This window comes from Carassius gibelio, chromosome B25 (assembly GCF_023724105.1).
Source record: "Carassius gibelio isolate Cgi1373 ecotype wild population from Czech Republic chromosome B25, carGib1.2-hapl.c, whole genome shotgun sequence".
Taxonomy (NCBI): domain Eukaryota; kingdom Metazoa; phylum Chordata; class Actinopteri; order Cypriniformes; family Cyprinidae; genus Carassius; species Carassius gibelio.
In genome coordinates, this window is record NC_068420.1 from 8,617,551 (window position 1) to 8,633,349 (window position 15,799).

At 36.1% G+C, this 15,799-nt stretch overlaps 1 protein-coding gene across 1 annotated transcript in view; it reads right to left on the reverse strand.

Moving 5' to 3' along the window:
• Positions 1–548: 548 nt before the first annotated feature.
• The window catches only part of LOC128013733 (low-density lipoprotein receptor-related protein 5), a 63,570-nt gene continuing 48,319 nt past the window's right edge, over positions 549–15,799 (reverse strand). Inside the window, exons 11-24 of the mRNA XM_052596913.1 lie at positions 15,290–15,516; positions 13,323–13,507; positions 12,900–13,223; positions 12,042–12,238; positions 10,942–11,144; positions 8,520–8,710; positions 6,877–7,086; positions 5,768–5,893; positions 5,322–5,558; positions 4,422–4,532; positions 4,091–4,324; positions 3,836–3,978; positions 3,586–3,683; positions 549–2,753 (exon numbers count right to left, since the gene is read on the reverse strand). Of these exons, the coding sequence (XP_052452873.1) occupies positions 2,492–2,753; positions 3,586–3,683; positions 3,836–3,978; positions 4,091–4,324; positions 4,422–4,532; positions 5,322–5,558; positions 5,768–5,893; positions 6,877–7,086; positions 8,520–8,710; positions 10,942–11,144; positions 12,042–12,238; positions 12,900–13,223; positions 13,323–13,507; positions 15,290–15,516 (2,748 nt within the window). The 3' untranslated portion in view covers positions 549–2,491. The remainder of the gene's footprint in view (positions 2,754–3,585; positions 3,684–3,835; positions 3,979–4,090; positions 4,325–4,421; positions 4,533–5,321; positions 5,559–5,767; positions 5,894–6,876; positions 7,087–8,519; positions 8,711–10,941; positions 11,145–12,041; positions 12,239–12,899; positions 13,224–13,322; positions 13,508–15,289; positions 15,517–15,799) is intronic.

Genomic DNA, 15,799 nt, shown 5'->3' on the forward strand with positions numbered 1-15,799 from the left:
AAAATATTAAATAATAATAATAATAAATAAATAATAAGTAAAAATTCATTAGAATTTTTATTCTAGCATGAGTGAATTTCTGAATCTATCTGTTGACAATAAATGATTAAATACAGGAACAAGGTATTATTTTGAGTGTTATGGAGGGGGGCATCTAGAACTCTTTTATAAAATACTTTTGGTTCAGTTTCTTCCACATGAGGGCAGCAGAAGACAAAACTCCGGACTCCTGGCAATGATCAAACAAACACACATTTATTTTATTACCCTAACATGCAATTCCACCACAGCAGTGTCACGTTCAACAATAACATTTCATAACGCTCTGTTTAGAGAGATTCAACGTGTTTCTGCATTCTTGCTCATGTTTGTTGGGTTAGCACTGGACTGAGACGCACCTTGCTCAATTCAATTAACAATAACTTTATAGAAGACTCCTCGTAATAACAGTCTTTCCTTCAACAAGCCAGGAACCCTTAAATGGAAAGTTGGATGCCTAAATATAAGAATAATGACAAGCACCATAACGTTAAAAGAGGACAATAATATTACATTTCTTAAAATAGAACCTTTATTATATATAAAAATGCTTTTGATACAAAAATTGTCACAAGTGTGCATTATATGAGGCATTTTTGTACACAAAACAAAGACAATGGTGGTGCACCGAAAAGCAGAAAGCTCCTCGGTGTGAGTGGATGGGACGATCCGGACAGATTCAGTCAATCCACTGACCTGCCAAAGTGGTATAAAAATCCAAATAAACTCCATTTAGTCACATTCACAATGTTAACTTAAGGGCAATGTAATGAGATCAACAGCTTGAAACATAATCTGCATCATCTTTTGCATTACTTTTCTAGAATGGCTATTTTATTTAATCTAATATTTGCCTTTAAAGACACCGTTTTGTGTCTTTTTGCATGGCTAACTGTAAATACACAGTTAATGTAATCAGTCTGAGTTAAGAGGAAAACTCATTTCGTATCTTCTTCTACATCTAGAATTCTACACGCACGTCTAATTTCCGTAAGTGCTCAATTTGGCAAGAAGAAAAACTATTTCAAGATGGTTTTGATCAAACAGACGCACAATGTGTGCTCCAAATCCTACTCTTTTGAAATAACATTTCTTAAAAGAGGAAAATAATTTGATTCTTCAACTTCGCCAAAAAAAGGGGGGGGAAATGAATCGGACTTTCAATTTGAAAACACACTTTCCGTCGAGTTTGTTACCACAGTATCATGGTAAGATTCACCACATATCCTTGTTCAAATCATAGCTTAGATTTACTGTATTATTGTTACTATAATTATTGATTTTAGGTTTTTACAAAGCACCTAAAATGAGTTCAGTCCATGAGATGTGATCAAATCCATGTAGTTCACTACAAATCAGGTGACTTTTTGACCTTTAAAGAGACACTTTGTCATCATTTACTCACCCTCACGTTGTCCCAAACCCTTATGACCCTTCCATCTTTTGTAGGACACAAAATTAGACGTTTAGCAGAATGTCAAAGCTGCTCTACAATAAAACTGAATGGTGACCATTGCTACCCAAGTCACTAGACTTCATAAAGTCTCAAATATGTTGCTTTTTTGACTGGTCCACATCCACTTTTATTATGGAAAAAAGCAGCTTGGACATTCTGCTAAATGTCTCCTTTAATGATTTACAGCAAAAATGTAGTCATGCAGGTTCAGAAGGACAAGATTTTCACTTTTAGTCGAACTGCCCCTTTAAAACGGAGGTCTGAACAAGACAATATCTCCTTCAAAGTAACGGCGTTTCACATGTAGATTCAGATATGCCTATACACAACCGAAGCTCTTTAGCTATGAGAGATTAATAACAATTTTACAATGGTCTATGGTCAGTTCTCATTATATAAACAAAACATTGTAGCTGGCTGTTTTCATTTGTCATTAATTACAGTAAAAGATGTATGTACAATAGCAGCAAACACACTTTTGGTAAACGGACAAACCAAACATATGCTTGGAATCGTATCATATTCACATAGAACAGAATCAAAACAAAACCTCGTGGCCGTTACAAAAAAAACAAACAAATTAATTATTTACTTAATTACACATATGTACAACTCCTCCGCAGCGGATGATTTTGGTGTCATTTTGGCCATCTGATTTGCATTTAAACTCCTTTTTAAGTGGGATTATGAAAAAAGACAGATGATTAAACCACAACAATATTGGGAAAATATGCTCATATTCTGACCTATTGAAGAGCTTGTAACATGCTCATGGGGGGCACTTATTAAAAAAAATATCAGAACATAATTCACGCATGCAAGCACTGTCCTGGCACGACTGCTGTACATTTATTCAGGAAGAAAATATCAGGAAAACCCTTTCCGGTTCCTCCCTGAAAAGCTGAAATGTTTCTTGAACAAAGCGTGTGGAAAATAAAATAAAATCTTTGTTTCTTCTTTTAAAACTATGTACAAAGCGTGGCCGTTTGCTGGGTGTCATGAGGAGTCCGTGCAGGGCGAGGGGGGCGGGGGGCACAGGTGGAAGTAGCTGCGTTCGGTGGAGGGCGAGGGGGGGCAACTCTCCTCCGCTGACATGTACTGGCTGCGTGGGGTGGGGGGCGGAGGGTAGGGGTCAGAGTCTGAATTGAGGTCCATGTAGTACTTGTTGCTTTTCCAGCGGCTGGTGGTGTAGTCGCTGTCACACACGTCTGTGCTGCAGGGGGTGGTGGGGGGCGCGACCCCTCGCATCACATACGGCCTGTGGAGGCCAAACATTTAGAGATCAGGAACTTGACCACATCAGATATATGAGCAATCTACCCACCTCTCAGCATATCTACCTTCCCATCTACCAGAATATCTACCCTACCATTCCAGATATTTTGACTATCCACCTACCTTCCTACACATTAGCATATCTACCCTACCATACAAGATCTATCGATCTATCTATCTATCTATCTATCTATCTATCTATCTATCTATCTATCTATCTATCTATCTATCTATCTATCTATCTATCTATCTATCTATCTATCTATCAACCAAACCATACCAGATATTTGAAATAGCTATCTATCTACCCACCCCCCTTCCCATTCATTAGCATATATACCCTACAATTTCAGAAATGAGCTATCTACCTTCGTATGTACCTATCTACCAACCTCTCAGCATATCTACACGACCATATCTACCTTCCCATCTACCAGAATATCTACCCTACCATACCATTCCCATCTATCGAACCATACCAGATATTTGAACTACCTATCTATCTAACTCATTAACATATCTACCCTACCATTTTCAGAAATAAGCTGTATACCTTTGTTTGTACCTATCTACCTACCTACTATCAGCAAATCTACCCTACCATCACAGATATTTCATCCATCCATCCATCCATCCACTCATCCATCCATCCACCCACTCATCCATCCATCCATCCACTCATCCATCCATCCATCCACTCATCCATACATCCGCTCATCCATCCATCCGCTCATCCATCCATCCATCCATCCATCCATCCATCCATCCATCCACTCATCCATCCATCCATCCAGGATCTCTGGATTAAAACACACCTGTAAGACCTGGTTGTAGATGGGCTGTTGGATGAATAAAAGACTTCTGCGTTGTAGAGTGAGCGATCTGTCGCTGGTGATGGAGGAGGGTTGAGCATCTATACACAGAAAAGTAAAAAAAAAAAAAAAAAAAAAAAAATTCCAAATTCGCTGTTATATGGTATAATCCACAACAAAACAGACAATATAAAATATATGAAGGAGCCTTTAACTTTAAACTTTAACAATAAACGAATGCATAGCACAGTACCTGAGGGTAAAAAGCTCCTTTGGTGCTGGAAGAGCTACTGGATGAAGCTCCCGTCACATGGTTCCTGTCGTAGAGAGGTGCCCCACTGCTGCTGCTGCCCATGAGACTCACTGAGCTCATCATGGACTTCCCACAGGAAATACCTGCGACACAGCGAGACAGACTCATCACACACAGAAGACTCATCACAGGGAAAGACACATGATTCACCTTAAGAGACGGCAGCAGCTATCAAACAGCAGTAAAAGATTTTACCTGTAAAAGTACCGTGCTGTGAATTTGTGGGTGCGATGAAGTTGAGGGGCACGTGAGGGGTCCCGCTGATGTACTCATGTGGGAAGCCTCCGTTGGGGCCCTTGTAATGGCGACAAACAACTCTCTGACAGACAAAACACATGCCTCCCATAACAAAGACAGAGAGGATGATGCCGATGACGGGGCCGATGGTGCTGGTGTTACGCTGAATGTTGTCGGGGGGCAAAGGTAAATCTGTGAAGAAGCCAAACAGGGAAATTTTTTTTTATCATAATTCGTTGTTGCATGCACGGTCAAACACCTCATTCTTTTTTCGGTATGGCAAACGTACCGCAGAAAAGCTCGTCAGATTTGTCTGTGCAGTCTGCGAAGGAGTCACACTGCTGTTTCTTCAGAATACACTGGTTGTTGCTACATCGGAACTGATTAGGCATGCAAATGGCTAAAGGGAAAAATGTGAGAGGATAGATCAGTGACTGACACAACAATTATTCACTTGATAAAAATCGAAATGAAACGGGATGAATTTATGAATGCAACATGTTGTGGATGTGTATCTGTAACTACACACTGGCATTTGAACACCAGTCAGTCATTTACGATTAACGTGATTCACAACACTACAATTTTTTTCAGCTCACTTCAAGTTGCACATAATACACTGCGAATAATTATTGAATGAATAGAGTTAATCATTCGAGCCAATTCAGTGAGATGCCTGATTCGGTAAATAACTCCGAATCATTTTTACTGATTCAGACGAAAAAAATCTATTGATTTATTTGAATCCATTTGTTTTGAGGACAGCAAATTGACTATGTTTTGCACACAAGTGCATGCACTGTTTTGTCCTTCCAAGTATTTTTAACTAAATGCTATTGTACAAATCTAATAATGCATTATCGGTTCACAGAAAGGAGGAGAAGACAGCATTTCACCACATCTGGAATGAAGAACATTACAAAAAAATGGTCGATTACACTTCAGCTGCCTGCCAAAATAATGGCGTAAGGGTTTTCATGAGACTAAAAATGCTGTGTGAAAGTTTTGATTTGATTTTGAGGCAAATCTTGTAAGTTTATAGTATTTGTACATCCTGTTGAAAAAGAGAACTGCTTTGACTGGCTTGTCACGCTCATAACCTCAAGATTGTGTGTGTTTTTACAGAATCAGGCACAGGTGGAAATCCTGGTAAATCAGCAGCTTTAAACTGTGTAACAGTTGGACGTACTGGCGCAATCCTGTTCATCAGAGCCGTCCGCGCAGTCGGGTTCTCCGTTGCAGCGCAGCTGAGAGTCCACGCATTGGCCTTTGTCGCACTGAAACTGGAGCTCGGAGCAGATGGGACAGTTCATCTCGTCGCTGTGGTCTGCGCACTCTGCGATGCCGTCACAGCGCCAAGCCATGGGGATGCAGTCGATCTCGCCAGTAGAGCAGGTGAACTGCTCGCTAGAGCAGGTGGGAGGCTCTGAGGGGGGTTGTGGGTAAATATGTTATCAGCACACATGCATGAAAACCAATAGGTGTGTGTGTGTGTGTGTGTGTGTGTGTGTGTGTGTGTGTGTGTGTATATATATATATATATATATATATATATATATATATATATATATATATATATATATATATATATATATATATATGTATATTTATTTACTTATTTATGTATACATGTACCTCCACAGCTGAGCAGATTTTGAAGCAGCACCAGGTGTGTGGGACACGAGCAGCGTGGCGTCCCATCACCCTTAGCAATGCAGATGTGGGAGCAACCTCCGTTGTCACGGGAACAAGGGTGGGAAGCTGTAAGGAAGATTAAAGGATAATTACACTCTTTAATCACAGGAACTCTGAGGCCACATGGTCTATAATTTTTGCAATTTAAACAAGGATAAATGGAGGTTTAAAATGCTCAACTACCAGTGTAAATTTGTTTAGGTGTTTTTGACTAGTCTGGCATTTCATTAAGGTAGTTAACAAAGAAACTGGGCTCTTTTTACAGGTTTCAAGACAAGCAAGCAACACATTTTTTTTATTTTATTTTAGCAAACAAGATTATATATAATGTTAAAATACTGAAATATCATCTGATTAAATATAATTTAGGACATAATATTTTAACTATATTAATAAAATGTAAAAACATAATATAATCATATATTTATGTTTTTATTAGATGTGATTAATCATTATGCACGTGTACATAATGCATTTATATGGTGTATATTTGTTATGTATATATAAATACACACACACATGCAGGTATATTTATATATTATATATAAAATATGAATTATATGAATGTAAATGTACATACATTCAAATATTTTCAAAATATATACTGTAAGCATGTATCTTTATAAATACATAAATATACACTGTGCACATATAAACAAAAATGTTTTTTCTTTTGGATGCGATTTATTGTGATTAATCATTCACCGGCACCAAATTTATACTACAGTAGATCAATATATTATCATAAGTGACATAAGATATCCATTAGAAAAGTTATAATAAATACATTTAAATGTAATTTAAGATAATATATAAATCATATGTGTATTATTATACTATAGTAGATAATTATATTATATAGTGCGGTAAATGACAGAAGAATTTTCTGTGCTGCCATCCATTATTCAAATATTATAATACATTTTAATATAAATTATAATAATGATTATAATAATTTATATTATATTACATTATATTAATATACAGGTAGCTCACAAGGAACAAAGCTAATGTTTTTTTTTAAATGTAAGAAACAGCTCTGGCTTTACCAAACTCCTCTGGCTCCATGTACTCCACCGCATGGATGCCGGTCAGGTACTGGAGTCGCCCCTGAATGCGGGTCCTCTTCTCTCCGGTCAGCTTATCCACGCATTCGATCATCTGCTGCTGTTTGTCGATCCAGTACAGGTGATCACCCAACACAGTCAGACCGACAGGCTGAAGGATGTTGGAGTCCTGGAGAACGATACGATTGGCCCCTAGGAAGCAAACAAAGAGATCCGCAGAGTCATAATTCAAGTTTTTCAACGGTATCACGTTATAAATCCTATCTTTTGGGCCTTTGTGTTGGTCATTTGGCTGAAGAGTAGGGTCCTGTTGCGTAAGGAGATTAGCCATGGCTTAAGGTGTGATCATCTGTCTTATGCTAACATCAAACATCAGAGCTCAGCATCTGGAGAGACTTTGTATTCTGGCAGCTCACTGGCAATAATAAAGCAATCGAGTGATTTTCTGACAAAGGCACTTAAATAACCTCAGAAGAATAAACTAAGATACAGTCCATCAAATTCTTCATTAGAGCTTGTCAATGTATATACCAGGTTAAGACAACACAGACTATACTGTTTTGATTAGTTTAGACTGGATGGTATTGATAATACACAGTGCAAGTATAGATAGTGCCTGGCCTGTGCTCTCGGCCAGTATTTGTTTGGTTTCCATAGCTATGTCATTTGACATGTTTAGAAGATCAGATCTCATTGGAGAGGTCAGGAGTTGTCCTTGTTTCATATGGCGTTCCAGGATACTGCAGAACTGATTGCAATCAATTTGCCCACAGGCGAAACAATACAAGACAGAAAAAAAAAAAAACATTCTGAGCACGAGATTCAGTGACATTTATGGTTACATGTGACCTAATCCTTCTGGCAAATTTGTGACATCAAAATTGATCTTTAAAATAAATGACTAACATTGAGATGCATGGGAACATTTCGTTTTTCAAGTATTAAATCATGAAGTTTTGGTACGATTTTACAAACAAAATGATTTTCGTTGTTACAAATCTATTTTACATTACTTTTGTGTTAGCAATTCATTTTATTTTAAAAACTCCACTTTAACTATGTTATTTTACTATTATTTATACAGATACCATTATTGTGGTTATTACTATTTTTTTATTAGATTTTTTTCAGTGATCATTTTAATTGTAGTTTAAGTTTTAATAATTGTTTTACGTGCTTTTGCCATTTTTATCAGGTTTTGTTTTTTTCTTTTTAACTTTAAAATAATTAGCTGTTTTAATTCAAATTTTAGTTTTAGTCATTTCAGTACTTCAAAAAGCAGAAAACTGAACTGAAATAAATGAAGTTTAAGTTGAAGTTTGATCCAATATTTTATTTAATTCCAGCTATATTTAAATTAAAAACTATTTTCAAATTTTTAAGTTTTAGTTAAAATAATAACAACACTGATTCAAACAATATTTACATATCGGCAGATTTGAGCAATTTATTGTAAACTTATTGTAAATATAGCTTAATTACCAAAAATCTCAAAATGACTATCCACTGTACATTTTAACCTAGTGATTTTAGTTTTTATTTAACAGTACTCAGACAAAATTGTACAGATGTTATAATAAAGGCCTTAACATGAGATATGAAAGCAAAAATGTAGTAGTATTTACCAGATAGGTCACTGCTCTCAATCCGCTTCAGGTCTGCATCCACCCAGAACAGTTTGCCCAGCTTGTTGTCCAAAGCCAGTGCAACGGGGCGGATCAAGCCGGTTGTGAACAGGGATTCACGCTCCGTCCCATCCAAAGATGCACCTTCGATTTTAGCTGAACGATCCTGGACAGTAGTGAAATACATGTATCTGTGGAAAAAAAAAAGTTTGGAAATTACATACCATTTTCCTAATAGTAAAAATGTGACTAAAAATGTGGCTTTAATTGGATTATGCAAACATCTTTCAAGATATTTCAACATCTATCAAAATAATAAAAGTGTTAGTAGTAATTTATGTTATTGCATTGCATAACAAACACATGCTCTTTAGCAATGGATAAACATTCATTTGTTGAACGGAGGGAAGATCTTTGATGGGGCCATGTTGTTTTGACTGTGTGGGAGAATTGGTGTGTATCTTCACACAACCCAAAAGCCCTTTAGCTCTAATGTTATGTCTAGACTAGTCTGTGATAACTCTCAAAAGTGCGTTTTCTCCTTTGTTTCCAGTTGCAGTCTGGGAAACCCACAATTTGCATCTGTTAGCAATTTTTCTCGGCTTAAAAGAACAGAACACTGATACTGATATCATACAGTACAGTGTCTTTAAAAATGAGATAAACTATTACAACAACAAAGCAAACCACTTAAAAACAGTTACCTCCTTTGGGAATCATTTGGGGGATCTACATTATATGTGATGCATTTCCAATGCTAAGATGGGAACAGAAAAAATGAATAAACCCCAAAATTGGTTTGGCTGATGGATCTGAAGATGCCTTCTCTGAGTCAGAGCACTATGGAGTATGTACTTGCTAAACATCTGCCAATGTCTGACTTTAGCGCAGGGGAATGTAGCATATTGCGTATTAAATTTCCCACCTGTGACGTTAAACAAATCCTTATGCGAACATCTTTGAAGATGTTTTGAACCTGAACGATCGGAAAAACTAGGTAAAGCAATGCTTCATCAATTTTACGACATTTTGAGGTTGTCGGATATGACAGCATTTTGGATCCAGATCCAACGACTAGCTTATACGAACTTTCAGAGAGGGGTTAGCACATTGTCTTGATCAGTACAAATAAGGCACACCTAGTGAAATTGGGTATTAAAAAAAAAAAAAAAAAAAAAACTGGGAACATCGATAGCCTTGTGGGCAGCGTACTGAAATACAGCATTGTTGCGCTATGGTTGTCCAAAATTCGAGGACCTTTCCCATTCCAGGCCTTCCCTTTCCCATCTATTCTAATGTAATAAAGGCGAAAATGCAAAAAAAAAAAAAAAAAAAAAAAAAAGTACAAAATAAATAAATAAAAGATTAGAAATGAAATAAAATAAAAATGTTGCCTCTTTATTTATGATTTATTTTTGCCATTTTATTTTGCCTTTTATTATAATAGGACAGATAATAACTGACAGGAAGCAAAGTGGGAGAGAGAGAAGGGGGCAGGATCGGGAACTGTCCTTGAGTCAGGATTCGCTGTATGTTGGCGCGCTGCCCACAAGGCTATCAGCACAACTTGACTTTTTAACTGCAATACTTTTCCTAAATACTTTGTTTTACCTAAAATTACTAAGACTAAAACTGAAATACAATTAAATCAAAATGATACAGAAATACAAAAAAAAATATATATATTTAAACAAATAAAATGTGCATATAAATTATTAAATGTGAATGAAATTAAAATAGCCCATTTAAAATATTAATACATACTATGAAAATATATAAATAATACTAAAAAACATGCTGATTCTATTTAGCCATCTCATAAACAAAGCAGCATAATCTGGTCTAGTTAGGGATAAATGGGAAACTAAATAAAGGGTTAAATGCAATGATCTTGATCTGAGATATGCCTGTATTTGTGCCATAATTTGTCTGTCCTGCCACTCTTGTGGGAGACGTCCCCTCCACCCCACCCAGACCAGGCTGTGAGGGTGAGACGTAAATAGAAAACCCACTGATGACGGTCAAACTAACAATGGGACACACACAATTACAGTGCATGTAGCCAACGCCTGCGTATGGTCGACCCGCGAGTGAGCACCGCAGCACGGGGACCACAGAGGGCCATCTGTTCCACATATTTGGCTATTGGAGAGGCCTGGATGAAATCAAGAGTTTTCCTACAATATGAAAGAAATGGCGAAGTGCCCCGTCATTAGCGTATCCAGTTCTGTGCTGTAATTTTAAGTCCGCTGGCCATAAATCAATAAACATTTGATAAGTTGCTGTTAAGTTCATGGAAAGGAGCCAAACCGAAGCTGAATAATAAAATCTGGCCCGAGGTTATGGATGAGCAGTTAAATTTAATGCAGGTTGTAATGATAATGACATGCCCTATATTTTATTTGCTAATTAATAATTGTACCCTTTCTCAGCGTTCACCACGATAGCGCGTGGCTTGTCCACGTCATCCTTCAGGACCTCCCCAATCACATGGCCATCCATGCGATGGATGTTGATGGTGTTGGTGGTCTCGCAGGTCCAGTAGACGGTGCGACTGTAGGGGTCCAGACTCAAGTCATGAGGCTGCTTTGGGTGGAGGTTGGTTGGGGTCATCACTGTGGATGCCTGGATAATTCAGATGACATCAATTTAAATTAGGACTCCTAACATACAATTACATGATATGCTGAGTAATGAATTTAATTAAACATTCCATATCATATCAGATATCAATTTCATGAAAATAATACCAAAAGTGGATTGAAAATGGGTTTAGATAACAAATATTTAAATATTACAATTATTTACTTAAACAATAAGTATTATTATTAACATGATATATTGTAATAGCATTATTAATAGTAATAATATTTGCAACTATCAAGATACTACTACTAATACTATTATATATATATATATATATATATATAAATATTTATAAGCTGAATAATAAATCAAATTAATAAAAAATTCCATATCATAACATATAATATCATATAAATTTCATGAAAATCATACAAAAAGGGCATCAGAAATGGTTTTAAATTACAAATATAGAAGTATTTAAATTATATATTATTTTATTATTATTATTATTAATAATAATAATAATAAGTATTGCTGTTATTAATATAATAATGTAATATATTATAATAATGTTAATGTTAATAACTAAATTGTTTATGATCAACATACTACTACTACTAATAATAATGATAATACAAAAAGATTTCTTAGTAAAAACCAACCCACTGTTTGTATTATATTAATTTTGGGATAATTATAATAATTTACCGTCAACATAATTACACAATAATCTAAATGATTAGACAAATTAACAACAAATAATAACATGTTTTAATAATAATAATAATATTGTTTACTTTAAATAAATTATATATTATAATGAATTATAATTATATTATATATAATATATTCAAATAATGGATCAATTAAGCAATAAATACAGTGAGTATACTATCATGATCAAGTAACATCAACATTGTTTGAGTGAACAGTCACCTGACTGCCGTCGTCTCGGGCGCTGCGGATGTTTTGTCGGCCATCCACCCAGTAGACCAGGCGTTCCAGAGGGTCAAAGCTGATGGCGCGCAAGTTCTTCATAACGTGGATCGGTAGAATCATGTCTGGACTCTGTTCTCCCAGGACCATTCGACTGATGGAGCTCTTCTGGCTGAAGAGCAGGAAGCTAGAGGGCGCTGTTGAGCAAAACAAGAGGAAGGTGAGAATGAAGGATCCAAACTCAGTTACAGGAGCACAGGTCAACAATGGACATCTCAGAGCCAGCTCCATTCCTCTGATCAGAAGAGGAAGGTCAGCTAAATGCAATCTTACGAACTAAACGCAATCAGACTTTCCCTCCAGGCCATGAAAGAATGAAGAAACAAGAGGGAGTAAAATCACAAGTAGAAACACATTAGCGTTGCCAAGACCTCTGCACTATTGGCCAAATGCTCTCACATACTCTCCCTGGTGCGCTTGTTTAATCCAAGTTCTCTAATTTTTAAGCTTATAAGGAATTAAATGCATATGACTGAGTTTTGCATGGCCGGGAGCCATTGTTTTCTAATGCCGTTTAAAACTGCCAACTACATCTTAAAACCCATGACTCACTTTAATGTCGGTAAAACCCAGTGAACTTCATGGCTGGGAGACCGTAGATTACTTTACCCCCGATGGCTGTTAAAATCTCCAAACAGTGCATTTTAATAAGGGTTCAGCAATAAGGACAATATTATGGAATAAAAACAACAATAAATTAAAATAATTAGAAGCCAAAGGAGAAACAATGGTAAAAAAATGCCGTAACTTTGAACACTTTACATTTTCCTTCTAAACCCTCTATGCCAAAAAACTCACAGCTGCAGTTGCGTCCGTTCGCCTCCAGGGTGTAGTGGGAAGCGCAGCGGCACTGGGCTCCAGAGGGTGACGCTAGGCAGAGGTGGGCGCAGTTGCCATTGTTCTGCGAACACTCGTTGGCACCGTCTTGTCTGGAGGAGTGGAAAACCAGGATGTCCATGACATACTCCAGGTGCCCCTGCACCACCGTTCGGTTCAAGCCACTGCGTTTGTCGGCCCGCTCGATGCTGCGCAGGTTCCAGTCGGTCCAGTAAATGTAATCGCGATACTGAGTCAAGCCAAACGGATGAGGGAGATCGTCAGCCACTATCTCTCTCTGCAAACCTGAGGACGATAAACCAAGAACATTGGACGGTCAGATATCGTACGGTTTAAGAGGCATTTCTGATGATTGTGGGGTTTTTAAAACCTAGGATTTTTCACCTTGCATGTTTGTGGACTCAATCATGCAGGTGTCCAGGTCTGTCCAGTACAGTCGCTGGTCGATGAAGTCAATCGTGAGACCGTTGGCTCGGCCCACTTTGTCCACCAAAGTCATGATGTTACTGCCATCCATGTGAGCTCGAGCTATCCTGGGTCGACCTCCCCATTCTGTCCAGTACATGTACCTGCAAACCCAAATCATTTACTTGACTGCAAATCTAACAAAATTAGAAAGAACTTTACTTGCCATCATACTGACAAATATTTGCTTAATTTTGCCAAAATTGCTCATTTTCAACTGCTGTCCCTGGGTGGGTTGATAAAACAAAAAAACACTTTCTATAAATAATAAAGACATTCTTACTAAATATAAAATTAACAAACAAAAAATTAGTCATTTCCTACATAGTTCCTAATTTACTTGCATTAATAAATATTTGATAAATAAGAATATAACATTTAGAAAATAATCATTAATATATACTGAAATTACTAATATTTATGTACATGTATACAAAAATATTTCAAACCATTTTATTATTACATTTTTTATAAAATTTCTTTATAAAATAGAGTAAATGAAAGAATGTTTAATCTAATTTTTAATCTAAAATACATGTACTATTCATTTATGACTCATTTTTATTTGCTATGCAATTAACAAAATATGTATTAATCATACATTAAAACATTTTAATTAAAATTCATTAATAACAACTAAAAATGATAAAATTGATTTGATTCTGAAGTTACTAATATTTGTTTTGAAATATATAACACTTAAATAGTATAGTGATATGTATAATTTATAAATAAATCAACATATAACACATAAAATATAATGTATGAATAAATGACAAATTAATGTTTAATAAAGACAGTAAAAAAATAAAATAATGTACTATTCATTTATTTTTCATTTTATTTGCTATGCAATTAATACAATTATTATATTATACGAATTAACCATCAATTAATACATATTCAATAAATAAGCATTACTAATATATAAAAATAGTCATATTAGATACTGATATTACTAATAAAAATATTTACAGTTTAATTTATTTAAAAGATATTTAATCAATATAATCAATAAAGGAATGTCTAGCTAAAGCAAAAAAAAAACAACAACAACGAATAGTTGCAATATAATTAATACAATATTAATTATATGGATTATTCATAATAATTAATACGTGTTTAATTAATATGAAGTTACATTAATGATACTTAAGTTATTATATTTATACATAATATTTAAAAATTATAATATTAATATGTATTTGTTTATAAACAAATTTGTCAAAATTATAATTAATAAATGTTTAGTCTAGCTTCAGCAAAAGCTTGTATGACAGGTTAAAACTTAAAAGATTAGCGAGGCTGAGCAGCCAATGTTAAACAATGTAAAGACGTTACTTTCCCCCCGTCAGGTAAGCAAGCAGTGAAAAGCACACCTAACCAACCCCTCAGCCCACTCAATACACCACTGGGCTAAGAGTCAACTGAGTCAACACCTCTCAGTGTTAAGGTGAGAAGAGACAATGCTGAAGAATGCGTTGGCTAATAGAGGCAGTCGTGCCTCAGAAGCCACAGGAATGCCTGCTGGGCGCTGGAGGACATGACTTCACTCCTCTGAGCCACATGCAGTGGCTGCGGCATGTTGGCACTTGTCTTCTGCCACACATACAACTTGATGCCCCGAGGACATGCTATAATACCAATGAGTGTGTCTGTGTTGGAGTATGAGGGCGTTAAATCAGATATTTAACTAGTGGTGATCGATTAGCATAACTACAAAATGTAGGAAGCTTCCGGTTCACCAAAACACAAATGGATGGGTGAACACGTGAACAATAAACAGTGCGCATGCAACATGGTTAAAGTGACATGCAGTGAATTTAAGGGGGGGATTGTTGCTAAAGGAGTCAGAGCAGGACAGATTTTAAAGCTAGTGTTCCTACCCACTGGCAGGATCCAGAGCAAGAGAGCGAGGGTTATCCAGGTCTTTGCAGACCAGCACTTGTCGGTACTGGCCATCCAGATGGGCCACTTCAATACGGTTGGTGCCCGTATCAGCCCAGTAGAGGTTTCGACCCATCCAGTCCACAGCCATACCCTCAGGATAGTCCAAGCCAAACTCAATGACCGGTTCCACCAAACTGCCATTCATGAAGGCTCTGCTGATAGTCTAAACAAGAAAAGCAATCAAGGAAGTGACTAAATACTCAAAACTAAGAGTATTAATAATAATATACACACACACACACACACACACACATACACACTAACAATCACAAAATTGTGCAAAAATATTTTTATAATTATGTGTATAAGAACATATTTATCTACAACTCTAAATAATATCAATGCTGCTACACTTCATGTACATACATACATACATGTATATATACACACATACACACATACATATATATATATATATACATACATATATATATATATACATATAT